This window comes from Chlorocebus sabaeus, chromosome 25 (genome assembly GCF_047675955.1).
Source record: "Chlorocebus sabaeus isolate Y175 chromosome 25, mChlSab1.0.hap1, whole genome shotgun sequence".
NCBI lineage: Eukaryota > Metazoa > Chordata > Mammalia > Primates > Cercopithecidae > Chlorocebus > Chlorocebus sabaeus.
The window spans coordinates 61,509,606-61,536,694 of record NC_132928.1 but is presented as its reverse complement, the minus strand read 5'-3'; the positions used below and the strand labels follow the sequence as shown (position 1 = coordinate 61,536,694).

Here is a 27,089-nt window from a genome sequence, read left to right as displayed (position 1 = left end):
CCATAGTAGTAAGTTCTTGCTCTATGAGCTCATGCAGAGGGTGGTGCTCCTCCCCCTGCTCTCCCACTCCCTCTCAAGCTGTGTGCATGCCTGCTCCTCCTTTTGCCATGGGAGGCCTCACCAGAAGCAGATGCTGGCGCCATGCCTCTTGTCCAGTCTGCAGAACCATGAGCCAAATAAATTCTTTTCTTTATAAATTACCCAGCCTCCGGTATTCCTGTATAGCAACACAAAATGGACTTATAACCAGAATGTTTTCCTCTTACATCAAATGTGTATTGCACATTCTCTGTCTCCTTTTTATACTTTCTCTGTAATTTCTTTCAACTTTCAGCTGCTCCTTTTCCCTATAAAAGTATACTTATCTGCAGTTTCCCTTGTCAAGCGTATTAAAGGTCTGCGTAAAGTAAAAGCTAATATTATCCTGAGGGAGGGCTTCAGTGCAAAGTTCTCTGAGTACAGACTCTGTCAGACACAAGTCATTTCCTCCTGTGCCTTTGGGGAGGGCTGATTTGTTCCAGGAAACAGGGACCCTTGAAATAGTCTAGGGCCCAGAGTAGGACTTAATATGTTTTAAGTTATAGGAGGGAAACTGCTGAATTTAAACAAAAATTTAAACAAGACTGTTGAGTCCTGTTGGATTTTATACCATCAGAAAGGCCAATATGTAAGTGCAGACAAATATGTTTTATACTGAAAGACTTTCATTAGAATCTTTCAAAACGCCAACTCCAGAAAATATGAATTTTTTTGAAGAGACCACAGGTGTCAGTGCAGAAGATATTTGCATAGGCCTGCATAACATGTACAATTTCTTGATTATCTTATCTTGCTTCTCCCTATTTTTCCCTTTTTTTTTTTTTTTTGAGACAGTCAAACCCTGTCGTCCAGGCTGGAGTGCAATGGTGCAATCTCAGCTCACTGCAATCTCTGCCTCCTGGGTTCAAACGATTCTCCTGCCTCAGCCTCCCGAGTAGCTGGGACTACAGGCGCCCACCACCAGGCCCAGCTAATTTTTGTATTTTTAGTAGAGACGGGGGTTTCACCGTGTTAGCCAGGCTGGTCTCAAACTCCTGATCTTGTGATCCGCCTGCCTCGGCCTCCCAAAGTGCTGGGATTACAGGCATAGGCCACCGCGCCCGGCCCTATTTTTATTTCCCCTATAAACTCTACTATGACACATCCTCTAAGTCAGGCATTCCCAAATCGTGGGTGGCAGCTACTGTGAAGGGTCTCCCAACCAAATATACCCCTAGCTGTCTGAAGACCAAATAAATGAGGTTGCACACATATGTAAACTATTATTCTGAAAATGTCTATAGATGCTATTGCGGTCAATAGAATTCAAATTCCTTGTTTATGTTGTCATTCACTCACAGCAGCTTTCTGTAACTGAGCATTTTCTCCAGTTGAAGTGACACTAAAGGGCAGGAGAGGATGCACACAGCCTGAGAGAGCTCGGAGGTCACCACCATAAGCCATTCCCTACCCCGGCCACTCACCTCCTTGTTGCCACTTATTTGAACACCATCTATCTCTAGTCCACCTTAAGAACTCTGAAGAGGCCTTTGCCCTTCCAGGAAATGCTACCTCTACAATGACCCTTACCATCTCTTCTGGTCTACAGTTTGCTTTTTATATTTTAGTTATCCTTTCAGACATTCATGTCTTCTCATAACATAAGTATTGTTTTGTTTTGTTTTTTTGAGACAGGGTCTCACTCTATCACACAGCCTGGAGTGCAGTGGAGTGATCATAGCTCACTGTAGCCTCAAACTCCTGGACTCAGGTGACCTTCCCACTTCCACCTCCCAAGTAGCTGAAACTACAGGTGTGTGCCACCACACCTAGCTAATTTTTGTACTGTTTTTGTAAAGAGGGGGTTTTGCTATATTACCCAGGCTGGTCTCAAACTCCTGGGCTCAAGCAATCTGCCCACAGTGGCCACTCAAATTGTTGGGATTAGAGGCATGAGTCACCACACGCGGTCATGATACAAGATTTTATTTTAGGTGAGGAAGTTTTCCCTTCCAGAAAGCTTATGAATGCTTCCTCAGTTTCCCTTTTGAATTCCCAACAGCACTCTGCATGTGGAGAAAACAAATATTTTATATTCCCCCTACACTAATATCCACTTAAACCTGATATTGAATAGAAAGAACATGGGCTTTGGAATCTTCACCAAACCCAGGTCTGAATTTCCTGTGACTGTGTGTGTGTCCCTTACCCTCTCTGAGACTCAATTTCTCCTAAGACAAAAAACAGAGTAGATATACCCTACTTCATACGACTGCCAAGAGGAATCTATGAGGTAATGAGGGTAAAAGTAGCAAGCAGAAAGTTGTCAGAAGATAAACTCAAGGAATGTTTACGAAAATTACTTAAGACATGAAAAAAAAACTCAATTCTTTTTTTCCCTTTCAAATTTTAATTAAAGCTGGCCGGGTGCAGTAGCTTACACCTATAATCGCAGCACTTTGGGAGGCCGAGGCGGGTGGATTACCTAAGGTCAGGAGATTGAGACCAGCCTGACCAACATGGTGAAACCCCGTCTCTATTAAAAATACAAAAATTAGCTGGGCATGGTGGCAGGCACCTGTAATCCCAGCAACTCAGGAGGCTAAGGCAGAATACTTGAACCCGAGAGGCAGGGGTTGCAGTGAGCCAAGATGGCGCCACTGCACTCCACACTGGGTGACACAGTGAGACTCTATCTCATAAAAAAATAAAAATAAAAAAAAATTTTTTAAATTGTAGTTAAAGCCAAAGAGATTTCATTCAACTACTCTATTAGTCCATTTTTACAGTGCTGATAAAAATATACCCAAGACCGGGAAGAAAAAGGTTTTATGGTTTAAGAAAAAGGACTTACAGTTCCACATGGCTGGGAGGCAAGGAGGAGCACGTCACATCTTACATGGATGGCAGCAGGCAAAAATTCCCATTTTTAAAACCATCAGATCTCATGAGAGTCATGCACTATGAGAACAGCACAAGAAAGACCCACCCACTCCCATAATTCAATCACCTCCCACTGGGTTCCTCCCATGACACATGGGAATTGTGGGAGTTACAATTCAAGATGATGAGATTTGGCTGGGAACACAGCCAGAACAGATCAACTACTTGTTGATAAGGAAGAGATGAAATGAGAAAAGATGCATTGCAAGAGAATGCAAAATGGAAGTGTCTTTGACTCTGTAAGGGGTTCAGGGCCTCAAGATTTGAAGCCCCACTATAGGAAGATGCCCCCTCCCAGAACTGGGCTGCTTGAGCTACCACACAGATGCTCAGGCTGAGGGTTGTGGGCACCCAGGGAAGCAGCTGACTGAGAAAGATGAAATTTTAATTTACCTCCACCTGTAACTGTGGGGCTGATATTCCATGCTTCCTTTGGCTCAAAACCCCTTCCCTGAAATTGCATATATTTTCTTTTTAAGCAGAAGAGCTGAAATGACATAAGCGAAAAGAATAAGGTTAGCTGGGGAGGGTCTGAAAATGTCCAAGCAGAAGACACTAGATAACAATCAAACCCATTCCCTACCCCACTATCCCACATCACTAGTTTTCAATCCCCCTTCTCCAGATCCCACACATCTGGAAATGCCTGGAGATATTTTTGGTTGTCACACCTGGGGGATACTATTGGCATCTAAGGCTGGGGATGTTGCGGAACATTTTACAATATACAAGATAGCTCCCAACAACAAAAGAATTATCTGGTCAAAAATGTCAATAGTGCGGAGGTTGAGAAAACCTGCTCTAAGTGAACAAAATGGGTTCATTCTTCTCATTCTGTTTTTTACTGTATGTACTTAATAAACAGATCAAGAAAAATAAAACAGGCCCTTCCATAAACAAAAACATACACATGCTCTGAGAATACAAGAGATGGAAGCTGTGCTGAGAACAAGACTGAGATGATTACTTCTATCACAAGATAAACAATAATGACTATGTGAATTGGTTTTTATCCTTAATTATTTTTTATTTATTATCCTCATCGAGCCAGGCAAACCAAGCCCATACTGCTAAAACTGAGAATATTATTTTTAAACAGTTAAAAGGAGTACATTTTTTTCTGATGGCCATATGTGAGACAGATGCCTCAGGCACAGGGCTGTCCCCTCCCTCCCTCACCATGATAGCCACACTGCCACTGGTTTCTGGACACTCCTATATTCTTGTTTTCCCATTCCTCACTGAGCTACAAAAAATACGTTTACTGAAGAGCTGCTCTGTGCCCAGCTCGACTCTACAGCTGGGGCATAGCCCTGAACAAGACATGCTCAAATCTCTCCTATCCAGAAGCTTACATTTTGGAGGTGGGGAGACAGACAGTAAACAAATAAATTTTAAAAATAGGAAACAATTCTGGGTAGTAGGTGCAGTAAAGAAAGATCAAACAGGGTAAGTGGAGAGGGAATAGGTGTCTAGGTTGCGGGTGGGTCATCAGGGAAGGCTCTCCGAGGATATGACATTTGAGCAGAGACCAGAAAATGATGCGAGGGAATCTCAGGCAGGCCAGGGAAGAGCCCTTGCAAAGGCCCTAAGGCTGGAATGAGCTCGGCGTGTTTAAGGATTAGCAAGAAAGCTGGAGAGGAGTGAGGAAGAGAACAGCAGACCTTGGAGACAGTCGGGAGCCAGATTACAAAAAGCACTGCAGGCGTGGAGAAAGAGTATGGATTGGATTCTACGTGTGAGAGGAAGCCACTGGAGAGACATGACTGACTGACCTTTTCTTTTTTTTTTTTTTTTTTTGAGGCGGAGTTTCGCTCTGTCGCCCAGGCTGGAGTGCAGTGGCCGGATCTCAGCTCACTGCAAGCTCCGCCTCCCGGGTTCACGCCATTCTCCTGCCTCAGCCTCCCGAGTAGCTGGGACTACAGGCGCCCGCCACCTCGCCCGGCTAGATTTTTGTATTTTTTAGTAGAGACGGGGTTTCACCGGGTTAGCCAGGATGGTCTTGATCTCCTGACCTCGTGATCCGCCCGTCTCGGCCTCCCAAAGTGCTGGGATTACAAGCTTGAGCCACCGCGCCCGGCCAACTGACTGACGTTTTCAAGAGGTCACTGTGCCTGCTGCTGGGTGAAGGGTGGACTGCAGGGGGCAAGCCTGGAGGCAGGGACCCCAGTTAGGAGGCCACCGCTGTGGCCCAACCCCAGTTAGGAGGCCACCACTGTGGCCCAAGTGGAGACAAAGGCTTGGACCAGGGTCATGGTAACAGAGGTGTTAAGAAATGTTTAGATTCACTAATCTCCTTAAAGATGCCAACATTTTGGAGCTAAAAGAGGTCTTCGAAGTAACTCATTCTAGTCTATCATTTTACAGATGACAAAATGAAAGCCCAAAGGGCTGAAATGAGTTACCCACAGTCATAGACCTAACTACTGACAAAGCACAAATTTCCTGACCGCCATCACTACACCTCTGCCCTTACCTGGCCAACCCAGGGCTGAGGTGGGCAATGCAGAGACAGGTAAGCACAGGAGTCCTCTAGAGGGTAGTCCTAGCCAAGGTCAAAATAAATGACTCTTTGCTTTGGGCAAGGTCACCATAACATCCTAGCCAAACCCAATGGGCCCTTATTGAGCTCTCGGCAGCATCTGACACTTCTGACTCCTTTCATTTTTTTTGAGACTCCCTCTTCCCTTGTCTCCCCTGAGCTCCTCTCTCCTGTTTCTCCATCCTTTGGCTCCCTACTAGTCTTGCTTACTGCTAATGATCCTACACCGTAAGTGCTGCAGTTTTCCAAGATGCCCTCTGGGGCACTATTTCTTCCTTTCTCATCTACAGAGGAAATTAACTGTCAGCCTCCTCAATATCTCTTACCCTTGTCTAGCAGTTGCTCCTCTGGAGACCCACCCTTTTCACACACCGCATCCATGTGGCTTCATGGATGGGGACACATGACTTATGCCTCACCAGTCAGCATCTTCCAACTTCCTCTGACGTAATGACAGTGTTGCTGAAACAGCCGGGAGGACGGTATCCCTTTCACATTGGATTTGAACCTGCAGCTTTCCCCCTTGCCAGAGCTGCTGGGGATCACCACACAGAATCTTAGCATAAAGAAAGGTCAAAAACCAGGGAGAAAATGGGTCCTTTTAAAAATCACTTGAACCCTGAACCCACACCAGAAGCCAAATACACTCGAGCATTTTAATGACATGAGCCAATAGCTTTCCTTTTTGCTTAAGTGGATTTGAACTGGATATTCTACCACTTGCAAAAGAAAGAATCCTATCTGATACCTCTTCTCACTATATGCTCCCTCTCTATGCCCACTTAAACACTGATGACTCCAAAATCTCCATGTATAGCCTAGAAACTCTTTGGTGCTCCAGATTCACATCCACCCACTTTGTAGATGTTGTCTCCCATATGTCACACTCAGGCACCTCAGATATAACATGCACAAAATGGAATTCACATCTCTGCTGCTACCATCCCACTATGCTATTCCTCATGTTTTTCTCTACCCTAGATAAAACATCACCACCCACCCAATCTCTCAAGAGAGAAGCCTAGGACATCCTAGGCCACTCCTTAAGGGAATCCTGATGGGGCTTAGGCCCTGACTGACACTTTCTGACTGTCACCATGGGTGTATGAATGAACATGTCTGAGCCGTGGATTTCCATACTGACTCTCTAGGATTGAATGAGATAACGTAAGCAACTGGTTCCATTTCCTATCACAGACTTCCAGTGCATCACTAGTTCTAAGTCAAAACTTCATCCTCACTGCCATTACCCCAGCTCAGAGCCTCACCATCTTTTCCCTGGACTACTAACAGGTGTTTCTCTCTTCTTCATATCTTCGATCTCACCTGCCCCGCACCAATCTCTCCTCCCAACTACTGCCAGCCTGATTGGCCCCTACACAGCCAGACCATTTCATGCTATTCCCTGCCACCTGCAGAATTTATTCATTTGCAGACACCCTCTACCTCGAGCATCCTGAATTCTCACAGTTCTCCAAACACTCACTGTTGTTCTCAACTCTGTGGCTCTGTACACTGTTCTCACCGCCCAGAATGCCATCTCTCCCTCCTCACCCACCTGGAGAAGAGCTCATCCTTAAGACTTGGTTAGAAAAAGAAAAAATAAAAGTTACTATAAAAGTCAAAGAAAATATAGATTGGCTAAAGTGACAAAGAGGAAAAATACATAAAGGAAAAGCAGAAATTTAAAATATTTTTAAATGGAGAAAAGCAAAGAAAGAATGGAGAGAAAAGAGAAAGTTTAGGAAAATGTACTCTTGAAATAGGAGGGGACTTCCTAAGCAAGACAGAAAACAAGAAAACAAAGAAAAATGATAGAGATTTAACTTCATAAAAATTAAATACTTCTGGACAATCAAAGGTACAATAAGCAAAGTTGGGGAAGAAGACATAAAGATAGTTGATTTATTAACAAGAAAAGGATTAAAGTCCAGAATTTAGAAAGAGCCTCACAAGTTGATGAAATTACAAACAACTCAGTTAAAAAAACTGGCAAAGATTTTGATGGAGGAATTAGAGGAAGTGTAAGCAATCAATTTAGGGTAAACTTGGAAGAATACATCAGCATTTAAAATGCACATAACTGGCCGGGCACGATAGCTCAAGCCTGTAATCCCAGCATTTTGGGAGGCCGAGGCGGGCAAATCCCCTGAGGTCAGGAGTTTGAGACCAGCCTTGCCAATATGGTGAAACTCCTTCTCTACTAAAAATACAAAAATTAGCCAGGCGTGGTGGCACACGCCTGCAATAAAAATAAAATGCACATAACTGATATAAAATGGTCTCCAAGATCTAGGTTAAACTTTTCTAATGCCCTATGTAGAACAGGGCATATAATATGCTATCATATTTATTTCTGAAAGAGAGAAAACAGAAGGTACATTTTTGGGTTTGTTTGTGTTGTTGTTTGTTTGTTTTTTAAGACGGAGCTTTGCTCTTGTTGCCCAGGATGGAGTGCAATGGCACGGTCTCGGCTCACTGCAACCACCGCTTCCCAGGTTCAAGCCATTCTCCTGCCTCAGCCTCCCAAGTAGCTGTGATTACAGGTGCCCACCACCATGCCCGGCTAATTTTTGTATTTTTAGTAGAGATGGGGTTTCACCATGTTGGTCAGGCTGGTCTCAAATTCCTGACCTCAGATAATCTGCTGCCTCAGCCTCCCAAAATGCTGGGATTACATACAGGCATGAGCCACTGCGCCCAGCCAAGAAGGTACATTTTATTTGCTTGCAGGTGCATGGACTATTTCTGAAAGAATGCACAAAAACTGGTAAAATTAGTTACATCCAAAAAAGGAAAAAGAGGGCTAGGAAAGAAGAGTGGGAGGGAGATGTTGCCTTTTATAACTTTTGAATGCTATACCTTTCCAATTCACTACTTACTCTCAAACAAATAACCTTAAATAAATACAGTAAATAATTCAGTCTCTTTTTCTACACAATCTTCCAGACCTAAAGAAACAAAGAGAACTCTGCGTAAATAACCACTTAAAATGTACATTTCCTTTGATCCACATATCTCACATCCAGGAACAATTTTTACCCAGAAATATTGTACATGTACACAGATAAAGATACACAGAAAATCTAGATTAAGTTGGAAGCCAATCTAAGAGTCCATCAATAGGGGAATGTTTAAATAATTTATAGGGAACCAACACTATGAAATACTATGTTATTATTAAAAAGAATGAAGTACATTGTATCTGTTATTATTACTGAATGACTTCTAAGTCATACTGTTAAATCAAAAAAGTAAACCACAGAGCATTATTATATAACCCCATTTATGTTTTTCTTTTTTTAACAGACAGAGTCTTACTATGTTGTCCATGCTGGACTTGAACTCTCAGGCTCAAGCAATCCTCCCACCTCAGCCTACCAAGTAACTGGGACTACAGGTATGCACCACCATGCCCAGCTTCATTTATGTATTTTTTCAAGTATATTCAATATATTCAGGTTGGTCCTAAAGTCAGAAATGTAGATAATACTATTTTATCATGTTTTATATAATATCAATAAACTATATATTCGCCTATGTTTCCAGGCTTGGTGAGTGTATTAAGCACATTGAAAAAGACCTAAAAAGATAGACATTTACAGTGGTTATCTCAAAGGTGGGGAGAAGGAATAGAGAAGAGGTAGAAGGGAATTTAATTTATTTTCCTATATGTTACTATGTTTTAAAAATATTTTACAGCTCTTAGTTTTGAAAAAGTACTATATTCCATGAATGCTTTACATTATTTACCTAAGGTCACAAGTTTATAAGGGGCAGGGCTGGGAGGTAGGCTGACTTCAGATCGTGCTCTTAACACAGTGTTCTCTCACCCATTGCTTGAGTATAAAACAAACACAAACCAAAATAAAATTGAAATATACCTCCTCATGTTTCACCCCTGGCCAATTGCAAATTCTTTCATGCTCCAGCACTCCCTAAACATATGTGCCATGAATGCCGTCCTCTCCCCTGCTGAGCACATAAAATGTGCAAGGAAATAGATTAAAACTAGTTGTAAGCCTTTTCTCTTGGGGTAGAAACAGAATCATAGATGAGTACTGGGTGAATGAATGAAGTATGGAGTCATAAAGTCAAACACTCCTCCAAACTCCAGGTATCATTGATAGCTATCTCTAGTTCTGTTGATGTTTTTTGTTCTTATACAAAAACAGCAAGAAGACACCATTTCTCCCCTGCTGTCATGCTTTACTGCATCTCAGAATGACAGTCAGTGCTTCCAAAGGTCTCACACAGAAGATGCAAAAGGGCAGTCTGCAGGTCACAAGCAGCCTGCACACATAATTTGGTTAAACTGCATGCACATTTAAAAAAATGTTTTGAATCAGTTGCTATCTTTAAAAACATATGAAGCCTTTTTTCCGTAAAAATTTACAGCTTCCCCCAAAACTAAGATCAGGCAACCATGTGATGGAGCCCTACCGCACCTGCAGCTGCCCCCTTACTGGAGACAGGCTTAGCAGCACACAGCTCCCACTCAGCCCTCCTGTCCACCAGCCTCCTGCACTCAGGCTTCCTGACTGGTCCCGACTGGCAGTGGAGTTTACACCACAGAACTGTACCTCCTCTTGCTGACATTTAGGTCAGCTCCAGTTCAGCCCATTCTGTCTTCCTCGGAACCCAAACAGAGAGCTCACAGCCCTCTGACCACACAGTGCTCCTTCACCTCTCAGAGGACTGCCAGTGTACCAGGCTGCAACACAAAGAGAACGGTTTGGATATCGTTGCGGCCTTGGATTTAGTTCCAAAATGTCAAGCAGGCCTCTTAATGAGGGGTCTCTATTCTTGATGTTACGGTGGTGGAGCTACAGGGCAGGGAGGAGCCCTGAGTTAAAGGACCCACCTGTGTGCCATCAGGAAACCACGTGAAAAGCATTACCAAGGCAAAAGATCTGAGTTCAATCTGGGCTGCTTACTTAGCTGGGCAAGAATGCTTCATCTCTCCTGAGCCTCAGTTTCCTTACCTATCAAATGGGCTAGCAGAGCTTCACAAGGCTGTTGTGTGAATGAAGAAGTGTATATGAAAGTGCTTGTAAGCACCTGACAAATATAAAATAAGACAGGTGTGGAGGAGGACCGGGAGAGGTGCTCTGGAAGAAGTAACAGAAATGGGTGCCATGGATTCCAGTTACAGTTGAAGAGCCTCTTTCTCTGTGACCTGAGGTCCCTCCCACCTCCTCTTTCTGCCCTGAGGGCCTGAAAAATGCCTCTCTTCACTTGCTCCCAGTAGCTGCAGTAAAATAGATTACAAGGGAAAACCGCCTATTCCCCCGAAGCAGTAGCTCTCCAGAACTCATCTGGAGGTCCAGGTCACTAGGGGAGAAGAGGCCGGGCTGAATCCACGCCTGGCTCTACGGAGGAGCCACAACGATGGCCATCCTCCCCAAGCTCCTAGCACGCTGAGACAGGCTCACCTGAGGTTATCAGTGACTCCACTGGACAACCAAGGAACTGAGGTTCTTTCCCTCCAAAACCACACACCTCCTCACGGCTTCACAGGGAGGAGGATCAAATGACCTGCTCTTGAAAGCACTTTGCAAAAGGGATGAAAGGTACAATAACGAGCAAAAATAGCCTCCAAGATGTGATATAAAGCGATGCCAATGCGCAGCTGTGTGGTTACTGGTAAGCAGACCTCCAGGAAGCACAGGAGACACCCCACTTATCCAACAAACGTTCTCATCCCATATGCCTTTGTCCAAAGGTTGCACGGGGGTTAAGCTTGGCCCAGAAGGCGCCAAGGGCTGGTCAAGTCCTGGTCAAGTCCTCCCCTTTCCAAGAACCAGCCGAATCTCCCTCCCGCAGATCTGAGAGGCAGAGCCGCCCACCCCGCGGCGCCGGGCCACTTCTGGGCGCGCCATCCGCCGTCCGCCCAGGCTCGGGGAGACAGCGCCCTGAGTGCCGGCTGGGAGAAGGTTGCTCACCTGGTCCTCACGGATTCCAGCGGAGGGGCGTGACCGCTTCTCCCCACACCCTTTGCCCTGAGCGGGTCGTGAAGTCTCTTGGCCCCAGGGGGCGCGGCCCGCATCGGCCAAGTCCCGGGCACTCACCTACGCCCTCCCATCCAGCGGACTGGGTAGGGGGCCTCGGGCGGTGCCGGAGAAACGGGGGCGGGCTGCACCCAGTAGAATGGGGTGGGCCTCTCAGAAGCCCCAGGCCGCAGGGGCGGGGCGCGCTCCCAACATCTTCCCACAAAGAGCTCCAGCTCTCCAAAGCAAGGCGCAGTGCGGCCGGAGGACAGCCCCAACCTCTGAGAGGGGCGCGAGGAGAAGGAGAGCGCCGTGGGGGCGGGGACCCTTCCCGGCCCGCGCCCTGAGCCCTCAGCCCCGCACAATGAGTTTAGCCCGGCTCCATCCCGACCTCCCTCTCCGCCCGGGCCCGGGCCCGCGACCGCGTCCCACGCCGAGTGCTCACCGAGGGGCCGCTGCCGCGGCAGCTGAGGCCCCGGCCCAGCCGCCTCCCTGCCTCGGCCACCGCCGCCGCCGCTTCCTTCCTCCCCGCCGCGCTCCGGGACTGGAGGTTTCGGGTTTCAGCCCGCCGAGCCCCGCTTCGCTCCTCCCGCGGGCCAGCCACCAGCACGCGGACCCGGGCAAACGCAGGCCAAGTAACTTTGCGGCGCCCGCGCCCCGCCTTCCCCACGCCCGGCCGGGCCCCTCCGGCCCCCAAAGCCCCGAGCCGCCTCCCAGCGCCCCGCACCGCCCCGCCCCGCGCGGCTCCCGGCGCCCCTCCCCACCCGCGCCCCTTCCTTCGCGTCCGTCAGCTCGCCCGCCCTCCCGGCTGCTTCTTTCCCATTTCTTCCCACGAACAGCCTCGGCTGCTGCTCTTTGTCTCGCCCTTACCCTCTCGGCTCGCCCCACTTTTCTCCTGAAAACCTTTGTGGTCCCTAACTCAGGCCTTCCCTGTTCCCGTTCCTGCGTCCCAGTTCCAGCCGCTGGGACGTCCCCTTTTCCATGTCTCTCTGCATCACACAGACACTTTCAGATTCTTCCCGCAGGCTCCGCACAGTCCCATTCTCCTCCTTCAGTCCCGCCGTGGAAGATCCTGGTATCGCCTTTGCTGCTCACCTTTCATTCATCCAGCCGACGGGCACGAGCATCCATCTGCGTGCTGCCAGACTCTGTCCCGGGCTCTGTGAATACCACAGTGAATCCGCCCTGGGGAGTGGGGAGTGGACGTAAACAGGTCTTCACACTGCTGCCCTGCACTCCCTCGGAGCCAAAAGGCCAGGGAGCAGTCATCACAAAACAAAGAGCGGGCGCTGTCAGCTAGGAGGACGGAACAGTTCCTTCTCAGAATGTTTGTTTTGCCTTCCTCACTCCCCACTTTCCCTGCCTGTCTCCAGCCTCCTACGTTTTCTATGCAGCAGTCTTAATAAGGGGATGAAAAGTTGAAGCACAGAGTAGAACTGCTAAAAAAGGAAAGAAGGAAGGACAAACAGGGCAACAAAATAATCAGGTAAGAAGTTATAAAGCCTAGTTCACTAAACTTCAGCAAAAGAAAAAAAAAAGACAAAAAAACCCTGGTGCTGTGCTTACAGCAGGATTCACATTCCTCTGAAATCCATCTACTTTGATAAATACATTAATTATTCCCTTGTCTACAGATTGACACTGTGGGAGATGCTTCCTTATTATTAATGTTATTGGGCCACTGAGGCACCATTTAGAACAGTAATTTACTGTCTGGCACCTGCCAAACACCCACATTGCTCCGGGGACAAATGGGATAATGGGGAGAAAAAAGTAAATGGATGCCTTAATATTCTTATAGGATAAATGCTTCATTTGGTCAAAAACTGGAAACTGACACTCCACTTAGAGTCTAGGTCACCCGGCAAGCCAGACCCTTGAAGGAGCTTAAAGCTTTCTGTTCTTAAGAGTATTTTAGACACTTATTTTGAACTCCCTGTTATTTATTTAATTTACACTGGCTCAGCTGTCGGCTAAGCTCTATGAGCCTGAGGGAGTGAGTTAACCTTCCTGAGTCTCAGCTTATTCATATACAAAATGGGGATACTCATACCTTCCTATCTGTAGAGTTGAAAAGGTCAAATGAGGTCATGTAACTAAATCACCAGTGTCATAAATTCGGAGAACTAAACCCTTTTGAAAATTGGTATTCACGAAAGGTCTGAAAACATATGCCACGGACTGGCACGGCAAGAATGAGAGTAAAAAATAAACAGTTACGGCTGTTTTGGCTCCATACCCATTCATGATGCAAAAGATGTCCTTCATACTGAACAACCTTTTCCCATACTTACTCTATTTCATTTTGAACTCTTCAACAGAAGACTTTTTTTTTTCTCCTGCTGCTCATTATCAAATACATTATTTATCACAAAGATTTTTCTTTTTTCTGAGCTCATAAGCTCAGAACTTACTGTGCATTCAGGCATAGAAATTGCTGCCAACAAATGCATTTTCAATTGCTGTCTTAAGATTTTTTTTTCCCTTCTGGAGCTAATATTGAGCTATGAGTGAATTCAGTCAGATGCAGAGAAAACAGACAAATTGTTATTAATTATTTCACTGTATATCATTGTATAGGTGATAATTGTGAAAAACGTGACTGCTTTTGTGCAAGAATGTATTTTTTTTTTAGAAAAAGAGAAAGATACACACTAATTCTCCTTTCCCAAATTAGTTTAATAAACCATTCTGTTTTAGAGAGATCCACAAAGACTTATAAACTAAAATGAGAGGCCTTGTCCAACTGAGCCTCACATGCGTGTTGAATAATTTATATATGAAACATGTTTTATGTAAAATATCATTTCAGTCTAGCAGTCCACATAAAACTGGTGAAAGCAAAATTGTGAAGTATGCTATTTGTTCCACATGGAATGTTATTTCCCCCACTCTTTACAGGCCAAGCCCTTCCTGCCCTTCACATCTCAGCTTAAATGTCACCTCCTCAGAGAAGTCTTCCCTGACCAATCTCTCCTTTTTTTGATTAGAGATGGGATCTTGCTATGTTGCCCAGGCTTGTCTTTAACTCCTAGGCTCAAGCTATCCTTTCACCTTGGCCTCCCAAAGTGCTGGGATTATAGATGTGAGCCACTGCACTCAGCCCCTGACCAATCTAAAAGAAATTCTCTTATCTCTGCTCTCTGTCTCATAGCTGTCTTCTTTTTCTACATACAATGTGTCCAAATTTATAAAATATGTATCAATTTTTCTATTTATTTGTTTACAGTACACCTCCACTGATAGAATGGTAAAACCATTTGACCTCAGATGAAGACTTCCCTGAAACTGGTGCGCCACTGGACTGATCAGAAACAAGAGCCAATCTATATATATATATATTTTTTATTAAATCAGTATGGGTTTATTTCTCTGTTAGTTGGAACAGAAAGCATCTAACTCAGTGGTTCTTAATATGACATTTTGGAAGGTATTTTGGGTTTGTCACAATGATTAGAGGACACCCCAGGCATTTATTGGGTGGGGCCCAGGATATCAGACATCTTGCAGTACATGAAATAGTCCTACACAAAAAGAACAGTTCCTCTCACACGTGACAATAAAAACTGTCTGTACTTTTCTAAGTCTGAAACAAACTGTTTTACATATACGCATGGAAGGTTTTTGTTTTTGCGTGGTGTTGTTGTACAGCAATTTGTCTAGGAATGCAAGTACTATGTAAATTGAGGGAAGATTGCACTTTGATTTACTCAAACCTTACCAAGAGTTGTTCAGTATTTTGGAAATCACCTCACTATTAACAATGCCACTCATGGTATCAGATTTACTAGTACAAGTTAGGTGACTTGATCTACATTTGTATATCTATGTCACATTTGCAGTGATCCTGTCTGTAATTTCAAGTATCTGACCACTTCATGATGTCATCCACTAGGGCTGATATATTGAAATGAGCATTATTGGGCCGGGTGCAGTGGTTCACTCCTGTAATCCCAGCACTTTGGGAGGCTGAGGCAGGTGGATCACTTGAGGTCAGGAGTTCAAGACCAGCCTGGCCAACATGGCGAAACCCTGTCCCACTAAAAATACAAAAATTAGCCAAGCGTGGTGGCACACATTTGTAGTCCCAGCTACATGGGAGGCTGACGCACAAGAATCACTTGAACTGGGGAGGTGGAGGTTGCAGTGAGCTGAGTTCGCACCACTGCCTTGTCCTACATCTCTCTTCCATTTGGCTTCCCTTGAATTGTATCCTTTGTAATAAACCGGTAATCAAAGTAAGTAAAGTGCTTTCCTGAGCTCTGTTGGCTGTGATAGGAAATTATTGGCCATGGGAACTCCTGATCTGAAGCCAAGTCGATCAGAAGTACTGGAGGCCCTGGACATTCATGTGGTGCCTGAAGTGGGGACAGTGTGTGGGACTGAGTCCCTAATCTGTGGAGTCTGCACTATCTCAGGGAGTTAGTGTCGGAATTGAATTGAATTGTTGGATACCCAGTTGGTGTCAGAGAATTGATTGGTGTTGGAAAAAATTCCACATATTTTGTGTCAGGGGAAGAGAGTATCCTCAAGTACATTTATCTTTTGATCTATAAAAAAAAATCCTCAAGTACACATTTATCTTCTGTTGCCAATAAAAGGCAACGTTATATATTTGGGATAAATTTGTAATTACAGAAGATTTAAAATGCCCAAATGTCTGTCAATAGGGGATTAGAGGTATAAGTTAGGATTCAGTGCTACAAATGAATGAAAAAAAATCTCTATACACTAACATGTAGTGGCATCAAAGATGTTAAGTGAAAAAAAGCAAGGTGAAGGAATATTTGTTATAGGTTATCTTTTTTTTTTTTTTTTTTTTGAGACATGGTGTCACTTTGTCACCCATACTGGAGTACAGTGGCGCGATCTCAGCTCACTGCAACCTCCAACTCCCAGGCTCAAGCGATTCCCCTGCCTCAGTCACCTGAGTCACTGGGATTACAGGCACACCCCACTACTGCCTGGCTAATTTTTGTATTTTTAGTAGAGACAGGTTTTCACCATGTTGGCCAGGCTGGTCTTGAACTCCTGACTTCAAATGATCTACCCTCCTCAGCCTACCAACGTGCTGGGATTACAGGTGTGAGCCACCCTGCCTGGCCCATGTTATCTTTTATGTGAGAAAAGGAAAGAAAATAAATATATAGGTATTTGCTTACACTTAAAAGTGGAAAAACAAAACAAACCAAAAACAACAAAAAGAAGGTTTCCAATAAGGGAAAGGAACAAACAGAAGGAATAAAAAAGAAAGCAAGGTTTCTAGGAAGGTTCCTTCCTGTATGTGTTTGAAACTAAGTATGTATTTTACAAATTTGTGAAAAGTTAACTTAAAAAAGAAAAAACCTCCAAAAATTGAAGAAAAACTAGGATGAATATCAAGTTGGTGGCATAAGAACTTTTATTAGTTTTCTATCACTGCAAAATGATTACCACAAATTTGGCAGCTTAAAACACTCTGTTATGTTGTCTGGGCTGGTCTTGAACTCCTGGCCTCAAGCAATCCTCTTGCCTTAGCTTCTCGAGTTGCTGGGATTACAGGTGTGAGCCAACACACCTGCTGAAACATTCACTTTTTTTTAATCTCACACTTTAGAGAGAAGTCCAGGCAGGTTCAGTTGGGTTTTCTGCTCATGTGAATGCCAAAATGAAGGTGTTGGCTAATCTGAGCTCTTACATGGAGGCTCTTGAGGTGACTCTGCTTCCAAGCTTGTTCAGGCTGCCAGCAGAATTTAGTTCCTTGCCGCTGTGGGATGGAAACCCCCATTTCTTTGCTGGCTGGCAGTGGGGCCACACTCTGCTCCCAGAGGCTGCCTGCAGTTCTTCCTCATGTGGCCCCCTTATCTTCAAAGTCAGCAAAGGCGTGTCAAATCCTTCTTATACCCTGATCTCTCTGGCTTCCCCTTAATTCCCCTTTCAGCCAGAGAGAGCTCTTTGCTTTTAAGGATTCATGTGATAGGTCAGGTCTAGCTGGATAATATCCCTGTCGTAAGGTCAACTGTGTCAAATAACATAATCCTAGGAGTGATATCTCATTATATTCAAAGGTCCTGGGGATTAGGAAACGACGTCTTTGTCAAGCTATCTTCCAATTCTGCCACAACAATATAAAGAATTTCAGGGCCAGGCACAATGGATCATGCTTATAATCCCAGCACTTTGGGAGGCTGAGGTGGGAGGATCATTTGAGCCCAGGAGTTCAAGACCAGCTTAGCCAAGATAGCAAGACCTTGTCTCTAAAGAAAAAGACAAATCATTTTTAAAGAAGTTTTAAAAAAATAAATTTTTGGGCCGGGTGCGGTGGTTCCTACCTGTAATCCCAGCACTTTGGGAGGCCGAGGCGGGCAGATCACCTGAGGTCAGGAGTTCAAGATCAGCCTGGCCAATATGGCGAAACCCCATCTCTACTAAAAAAAAAAAAATACAAAAATTAGCTGGGCATGGTGGCACACACCTGTAGTCCCGGTTATTTGGGAGGCTGAAGTAGAAGAATTGCTTGAACCCAGGAGGCGGAGGTTGCAGTGAACTGAGATTTGTGCCACTGCACTCCAGCCTGGGCAACAGAGTGAGACTCTGGCTCAAAAAAAAAAAAAATTCAAATCAGTTTAGAATATAATATTTTGATGGCACTTTCCTAGTGGGATATGTTCCTAGAACAAAAAGAATCTCAAAAAAAAAAAAAAAAAATCTCAATCTCACCCATTTCTCTTATGTCAGTGGTACTTTGGTATTGTTGTCTGAAACAAAGATATATAGAAAAAGGCCAGGCGCGGTGGCTCACACCTGTAATCCCAGCACTTTGGGAGGCCGAGGTGGGTGGACCACGAGGTCAGGAGATCGAGACCATCCTGACTAACACGGTGAAACCCCGTCTCTACTAAAAATACAAAAAAAATTAGCTGAGCATGGTGGCAGGTGCCTGTAGTCCCAGCTACTCAAGAGGCTGAGGCAGGAGAATGGCATGAACCTGGGGGGCAGAGCTTGCAGTGAGCTGAGATCGCACCATTGCACTCCAGCCTGGGTGACAGAGCGAGACTCTGTCTCAAAAAAAAAAAAAAAAAAAAAAGGAAAAAGAAAAAGACATATAGAAAAAAGCAAATAAGTAATTACCTTTATGTTGTGGGACCTGTGATTTTTAGCAAGGAAAAAAGTGATCAAATATAAAAGTGAATAGGTAAGTAAAAACCTACCTGCAAAGAATAATTTGCATTTGCCAACCCTAACCACTCAAAGGGCAAGAAGTAATGAGAATACAGAACGAGTGAGCACTCCTGTAGCAATGAACGCTGCTAGCAACCAGATGTAGTCTCAAAATACCACTTCTCATTAAGAGGAACTAAGGCTTCTTGCAGAAATGGCTTATTCCAGGTCTGGACTTTATAGGCTTTTTTTTTTTTTTTTTTTAAAGCATATAAAATGAATCTAGAACATCTTTGTGTACCAGAAAAGAGGTTTCAAAGAGCAATGGGGTCATTTTGAAAAGATACAAGAGCTGATCTGAAGGGACAATTTGAACATAAAAAAGAATAATAAGCCAGGCACAGTGGTTCATCCCAGTACTTTGGAAGGCTGAAGTAGAAGGATTGAGGTCAGGAGTTCGAGAGCAGCCTGGGCATTATAGTGAGACCTCATCTCTAAAAAAAGAATTGCAATGGATTGGAACATACCTGCTAAAGCTTCAATGTTTGAATCCTCCAAAACTCATGTTGAAACTTAATCCCTAATGTAACAGTATTAAGAGGTGAGGCCTTTAAGGGGTGATTGTGCCATAAGGACTCTGCCCACATGAATGGATTAACTCATTCATGGATTTAATGGATTAATAGATTCATAGGTTATCATGGGAGTGAGTTAGTTATAACAAAAGTGGGTCTGTTTTAGAATCTGGGTCTGGATTGGCTCTCTCTCATGCACCCTCCTCATCATGTGATGCCCTGTGCCACCTCAGGACTCTGCAGAGAGCCCCTGCCAGCAAGAATGCCCTCACCAAGATGCGGCCTCTTGGCCTTGGACTTCCCAGCCTCCATAACTGTAAGAAATCAATTCGTTGTCTTTATAAGTTACCCAGGCTCAGGTATTAAGTTATAGTAACAGAAAACTGACTAAGATAATACCCACATGGAAAAATCTTTGAGTTTATAGTTTAAAAAATTGGTCACCATTGGTGATTACTAGGCAACCAATTCATTCCTCTAAAAAATTAGTAAATAAAAGGAAGGAATCAAACATTTATTCCACTTTTCCAATAGGAATTACACTCGATGTGACCAAAGACTACAAATAAATGCACAAAGAATAGAATTTTAAAATCACTATTTTGCAACCCTTAATGAAATAACTATTGCAGGCAACAGTGATCAATGTATACTAAAACCATTAAGTGAATAGTTGATGGGGAACCAATCAATCTTAGTATCACACAGGAATGGAATGTAATAGGAAGTACTCAACACCATCTAGGAAGTATTCTTGAATAAATCTTGCAATGGTGGATGAATGTTGAGCAGAAAAGAAAGTCAAAAAATATCTATGTTAAACTCCAAGCAATAATTCCTGACTTGGTTGACCACCAGCTAAGAGAATGACCCAGTGGAATAGGAGACAGAGTGAGAAATGTTACCATCACTTTCTCACCCACCTTATGATTTCACCCTGAGCAGGCTTTCTCTCCATTATTAATTGTCAGTTTGCTACTGTGCTAATTTTGTGTTGTCTTTTAGCCATTGACGTTGGCCAGCAATGGAATCTAAGCCCAGGGTACCTGGAAAGTACACTGTCATGAAAAACAGAGTTTTTTAAAACGAGTACACTACAAACTGGGGAAAATCTTTTTTTTTCTTCTGTAAAAACTGAACCACCTGAGAAGGCATACGTGTATTTATTTTTCTACACACTTAATTTGTTCAGTTTTAGAACTCAAGATCCTTTATTATTGTTAGTGTATTAAATTCATACCTTTCTATTCTTACTGCCATTGTGGGTTTTTTTTGTTTGTTTTTGTTTTGTTTTGTTTTTTGTTTAGTCACCTCATGCATTTGAGGCAGAGATTGTGGTGTAAACATCAGTCCATGGGTTGAGTCCAGAGACCTGGATTTTGATCGTGACTCTGCCCAGGCTTGTTGATGGTCGTGACCCCACAGTGAGATGAGGATTAAGAGTCAGATACTCCAAGGGAAGGGGCTGAAGAGACCAAACTTCCCGTGTAGACGGTCACAGAGCCTCTAAGAGGGCTAAAGAAACCCCCAGGCTGGTGCAGGAAGCCTGGGAGATCTTGCCTTTGGACCAGTGGATAGAGTCAGAGATCAGGATGGTTGCAGAGGAAAAGCTCCCCAGGGTGGAGGGTCAGGGGCTGGGAGAATGACCCCAAGGTCATGTCAAGAGAGGTGATGCTGCTAAACAACTACGTTTTGAGAGGCAGTGAGGCTCCTTCTAACCCTCGTATCACGGTCAATTTAATTTTATCTGTGCTTTGTGCTTCCTCTGATGAGGAAAGAGCAACGAAGGCTGTGCCCAGTTAGCTGTGTCAGTCAAGACAACCAGGAGTAGATTTTAGTCACCTTAAGGTCGAAAACTATGTTTGTTATTTGGAGCTTCTTTTCTTTAGTTCGCTTTATTTTCCCCTGGTTTATTTGAGAATTTTCTTTTGGAACTACCCATGAGACTCATTTCTACTAGGAAAGTTAGAAAAGTAAAAAGACATTCTTTTCCTCTCCCCTTAGGCCAGGGAGGCAGAGGGCCCCTAGTGGCCAATACTGGAACTGCAGCAGCTCCACCGCAAGACCGGGTGGGCCTGGCTGCTGGGTGGTGAACAAGAAGAGCCTCTCAGAGAGTGAAGAGGCTCCACCTGCTCTGAGAGCCTCCTAGACGGGTGGGAAGGGGCGGGGAGGGGCGGGGGGTGGGGAGTTTAGGGGAGAGGAACGGACAGGAAGAAGTGGGAGGAGAAGAGGGAAGTGGGGAGAGAAAAAGACAGAAAAGAGAAGAAAAAAAGGAGAAATGCCAATACGGGCTTCTAAAACATTCAATATTTACTTCTAGCAAATAAATTTACTTTACTTTTGGCAAATAAATACTTTTAATAATCTCCCATACCATGCAGTAATTTGTTTCTTTACCCAGAAAAATTAGAATCATTGAAGTATTTTGATATAAACAATAGTATTTTTACAGAAAAATAATACAGGATTACTGAAAATATTGCTCCAATTTCCGTTTGAATGGTGGCCGTATGTCACACATAAGGTGTAGTTTTAATAGAACTTAAAATGTCCCATCACAGATGGTAATGTTTTTCCATGTAATTGTGCTAACGACAAAAAATTAAGTATTATCAGTGGGGTGGATGGGTAATGAGGTGTACATTTGAGGTTGAATGAGTAATATTTTCTTTCCTCAGTCCTGTCTGGGTATCTCTGTTGCTGATAACATTATTTGGAGATAAGGTAAAAAGTTTAAATTTAAGGCTCTTTGGAAAAGGGAATCCACATCAAACAGCTCTCCCGATCCCTGCCCCTTATTCCTCCCTCTTGATAAACTCTATAGTGAAGTGAACCTGTGACTCCCAAACCCTATTACCTATTAGAACTACATGTAGAGGCCGGGTTCGGTGGCTCTCACCTGTAATCCCAGCACTTTGGAAGGCTGAGGCGGGCGGATCACCTGAGGTCAGAAGTTGAAGACCAGCCTGACCAATATGGCGAAACTCTGGCTCTACTAAAAATAAAAAATTAGCCGGGCATGGTGGCACGTGCCTGTAGTCCCAGCTGCTTGGGAGGCTGAAGCAGGAGAATCACTTGAATCCGGGAGGCAGAGGTTGCAGTGAGCCAAGATCGCACCATTGCACTCCAGTCTGGGCAACTACAGAGACTCAAAAACACCCAAAAAACAAACAACAACAAAAAAAACATGTAGAGACTAGCCGCAGTGGCTCACACCTGTAATCCCAGCACTTTGCAAGGCCAAGGCGGGTGGATCACTTGAAGTCAGGAGTTCGAGACCAACCTGGCCAACATGGTGAAAACCCGTCTCTACTAAAGATACAAAAATTAGCCAGGTGTGGTGGTGGGAGCTTGTAATCCCAGCTACTCAGAAGGCTGAGGCAAGAGAATTGCTTGAACCTGGGAGGCTAGAGGTTGCAGTGAGCAGAGATCACACCACTGCACATTAGCCTAGGCAACAGAGCGAGACTCCATCTCAAAAGAAACCATGCCAAACGAAACAACTACATGTCGAGCTTTGAAACTATCCATATTCCTGGTTCCCTTCCAACACCTCTAGATGGATGTTTCCAGAGGTGAGTTGTCTTCAGATTAGCATTTGGAACTAGGACCCTGCACTCTCCTACACCGTTAATAAAAGTATGTATTTGCATGAACATGACAATTGGCAGTATCTATTAAATTACAACAAATATATACCCTTCGACCCAGAAATTCTACTCCTGGGACTCTATCCCATAGAAATAAAAGCACCAGGGCTGGGCGTGGTGGCTCACGCCTGTAATCCCAGCACTTTGGGAGGCCGAGGAGGGCCGATCACGAGGTCAGCAGATGGAGACCATCCTTGGCTAACACAGTGAAACCCCGTCTCTACTAAAAATACAAAAAAATTAGCTGGGCGTGGTGGCGGGCGCCCGTAGTCCCAGCTACTCGGGAGGCTGAGGCAGGAGAATGGCAAGAACCTGGGAGGCGGAGCTTGCAGTGAGCCGAAATCAAGCCATTGCACTCCAGCCTGGGCGACAGAGGGAGACTCTGTCTCAAAAAAAAAAAAAAAGAAGAAGAAATAAAAGCACCAGTACAGAAATATATATGAGGCCTGGCACGGTGGCTCACACCTGTAATCCCAGCACTTTGGGAGGCCAAGGCAGGTGGGTCACTTGAGCTCGGGTGTTCGAGACCATCCTGGGCAACATAGTGAAACCTCATTTCTATCAAAAATACAAAAATTAGCCAAGTGTGGTGGTGCATGCCTGTGGTCCAGCTATTTGGGAGGCTAAGGTGGGAGAATGGTTTAAGCCTGGGAGGTCGAGGCTGCAGTGAACCATAAATGTCCATCCATAGAGTAAAGATTGAATAAACTGTAGAATAACCACACAGTAGATTGTATTATTAAACAAGAAAGAGTTGAAGTGATATCAATTGACCTGGAAGGAATTTTACAATGTATATTGTTAAGAAAGTACAGCAATAACTTGAGACATGTCTTTTGTAAGAGTATATAAGTGTATCAAACTATGTATTGTAAGAAATATAGGAAACAAATAATGGTCAATTCCTCAGTACTTGTGCTATTGTATGGGTGTATGACTATGGAGAAATGCATGGGAAAATACACACTAGACTCTAATTGTTTCTGTTTATGGGGAGGGGTGGGCACAGAGAGAGGGCAAGGATGTTGTAAGGAAAAGAGTACCAAGACTATGGAAACATAATGATGTGTGTATGAAATAAAAATATATAAATATGATATATTTACATACAATATATAGAATGTTTTAAAATAATGAGACTGTGACATAGTGTAATATAATAGCAATTTTAAATGTGGACTATAAATTCTACCTATTATATTGTGGTAAATATGTAAAAATTAAGTATGCAGATGGAAAGTTCTAGAAGGTGACAAAGACAAGTAAAAATTGATTTCATTTTTTATGATACTAAGAGTAAATTTCTTTTTAGATGTGTCACTTAATACGGAATCTGTAATTATGTAGAGTGTTTTGATTTTGATTTTTGTCTGAAGAGAAAGGAAAAAAGAAACTGCTGCTCTGGACTCTAGTGGGGAAGCATTGCTTCCCTTATATGGTGTAGTGAAAAGAACTCAGACGTTCCAGCCAGATGCTCTTGAGCTTGAGTTTTGATTCTATTACTTGTAATATTAAGTAAGATATTTGACCCCTCTAAACTCTGGTTGCTCCGACTCTAAAATAGGGACGGTAATCATACCTACCTCATAGGTGAAGGGCTTGCTACAGCCCCTGCCATGTAGCAGACTCCTAAGAAAGGTTAACTCTTTGTGGTAGATTAATTTACTGTGCTGTTAATTTGTATATGATATCTATTTTTACTGCCGTGGAATTATCCAAAAGAAAAAAAAAAAGGAGCCATCTGTATTGTGCTCTCAGTATTTTCTCTCCTTTTTTCCAAAGGCAAGTAAGGTTTTGTACTCCTAAGTTTTGAGGGAGATTTGTATTGTTTGGTGGGAGAGGGTGAGGAGAGGTGAGGTGGGACACAGGCAAAATCAGAGACACTGAGAGTTCTTCACAATGAGAAGGAAAACCACGGCTGGCAGAGACTTTCCTCCCGCGTCTCCTAAATCCTGGAGAGAAGGCAGGACCTCAGAGGAGGAATGGAAACTCCCAGGAGGCTGGGGACAGGCCATGGGGCTTCATAGGTAGGGGTTGTGGGCATCTCAGAGGTGAACATGTAGGCCAAGAGCAGAAAGGCCTCCTTGAGCATTTTTCTCCCCCAAAATCTAGATTCATCCCTAGAACCTTTGCATTATCCTAAGGGCAGGGGTGGACAGGGATGGGGTGAGGTGTCCGTATTCTATTTGTCTGGGATTTGAGTTTGGGTTTAATTTGATTTAAAGAAAATACGTTAAAAGGCTGGGTGGGGCTGCTCGTGCCTGTAATCTCAGTACTTTGGGAGGCCCAGGTGAAAAGATCGCTTGAATCCAGGGGTTCAAGACAAGTCTGGGCCACATAGGGAGACCTCGTCTCTACAAAAAATGAAAAAATTAGCCAGGCATGGCGGTGTACGTCTGTTGTCCCAGATACCTGGGAGGTGGGAGGATAGCTTGAGCCTGAGAGGTCAAGGCTGCAGTGAGCTGTGATCGTACCACTGCACTACAGCCTAGATGACAGAGTAAGACCCTGTCTCGGTAGGAAGGAAAAAAGGAAGAAAGGAAAGAAAGAACAAGGAAGGAAGGAAGGAAGGAAGGAAGGAAGGAAGGAAGGAAGGAAGGAAGGAAGGAAGGAAGGAAAGAAAGAAGGAAGAAGGAAATACATAGGAATATTTTATGTGGTTGCAAATACCTGTGACATTTTTATTCTTTTTCTTATTCACTTAATTGCAATGTGATACTGGGGAAACAGGGCTATTTAGCTCTCTCAGCCTCGGCTTCCTCATCTGTCGAATGGGTAATAACACACAGCTCACGGAGCTGTGACATGTGAAGACTGAATGAGTATGTGTCTGTAACAGTGTCTATGACTGTCTATAGCTGACCATTGTTATCGTCCCTCTTCTCATTCTCTTGGGCAGTTCTAGTTCTTGGCCTCTGCACATGATGCTTCAGCAACTGGAATAGTTTTTTCCACCTCTGCTATTTGAATCCAACTTCGTCCTTGAAGTCCTAACACAAGCACTGTCCATTTCCTTCCTTTCCTGACCACTAGGCAATGTTCCTTTCTTTGAACTCCTGAAGCATTTGGCTTGCTCATTCCTTGTTCACACGCCTGACATTCCTGAAGCACCTTCTGAGTGGCAGACACGGTGAGGGAAGTAGACAAAGTCTTCGCCCTCATGGAGCTCACATAAGCAGATTGTGTCCATGTCTTTTTATTTTATTTTTTATTTATTTATGTATTTTCTTTTTTTGAGATGGAGTCTTATTTTGTCGCCCAGACTAGAGTGCATTGGCACAATCTTCTCTCACTGCAACCTCTGCCTCCTGGGTTCAAGAGATTCTCCTGCCTCAGCCTCCTGATTAGCTGGAATTATAGGTGGGGGCCACCATGCCTAGCTAATTATTATTAATTTTTTTTTTTGTATTTTTAGTAGAGAGAGAGTTTCACCATGTTGCCCAGGCTGGTCTCAAACTCCTGACCTCAGGTGATCTGCTCGCGTCGGCCTCCCAAAGTCCTGAAATTACAGGCGTAATTACAGCCACTGCACCCGGCCCCATGTCTTTTTATACATAAATGTCTCCTTTCCCAAATACACGAGCTGCTTCCTAAGGGGAGAAATGTTGTCTTTTACCTCTGTTATCTAGAGCAGCACCTAGAATACAGAAGATACGTAGTAGGTGTTCTCTTGGATAAGATGTGTCTTTAATCAAAATATTCCCCCTTTGGCTTACTTACAGGCCTACAACCTCCCTTACATACTGCGATTCACTCTAACATGGCTGTTCCTGGATGTTACAATCCATGTCTCCTGTCTCCATCCCCAGTGCAGCACAAACCAGGCTCATACATGTTGGAATACACAGACTAATACAATCTTTGCAAGATTGCTGATTGAGGATTCCAGGATGAAGTTCACGTCCTGGTCCCTCATTCTTTACCTACTGTCACCTGAGGTGACCCCAGGGTTACTCTTCTATTTTTAGCACAACAAAGAGCTAAAATCACTGGATATTTCTAGAACTGTGTGTCAGGGGTTTAGTAATGGTGTATCTTTTCCACATCTCCAATAATTGAGATCCCCACTCAAAAAACAGAGCTGCATGTTTGAATACTTTTAACCATTATAATGACTGATATTTGTACAGCAATTAATGGTTTATACAGGGACTTCACAGGTGTAAGCAAGCTAAGGCAAATAATATGCAAGTAATATCATTACTGTTACTTTTACTCTTGTGTTGCAGAA

At 44.0% G+C, this 27,089-nt stretch overlaps 1 protein-coding gene across 5 annotated transcripts in view; it reads right to left on the bottom strand.

Moving 5' to 3' along the window:
- Positions 1 to 12,761, bottom strand: part of GPR161 (G protein-coupled receptor 161) — a 57,213-nt gene extending 44,452 nt beyond the window's left edge. Inside the window, exons 1-2 of one of the 5 annotated variants that reach the window (XM_073011815.1) lie at positions 12,589 to 12,696; positions 3,355 to 3,448 (exon numbers count right to left, since the gene is read on the bottom strand). In XM_073011815.1, the coding sequence (XP_072867916.1) occupies positions 3,355 to 3,424 (70 nt within the window). In that variant the 5' untranslated portion in view covers positions 3,425 to 3,448; positions 12,589 to 12,696. Of the gene's footprint in view, positions 1 to 3,354; positions 3,449 to 11,938; positions 12,186 to 12,588 lie in introns of those variants that run through there. The other 4 variants (XM_007989620.3, XM_073011816.1, XM_037985994.2 and 1 more) reach the window with 4 other exon arrangements.
- Between the last annotated feature and the right edge of the window lie 14,328 nt (positions 12,762 to 27,089).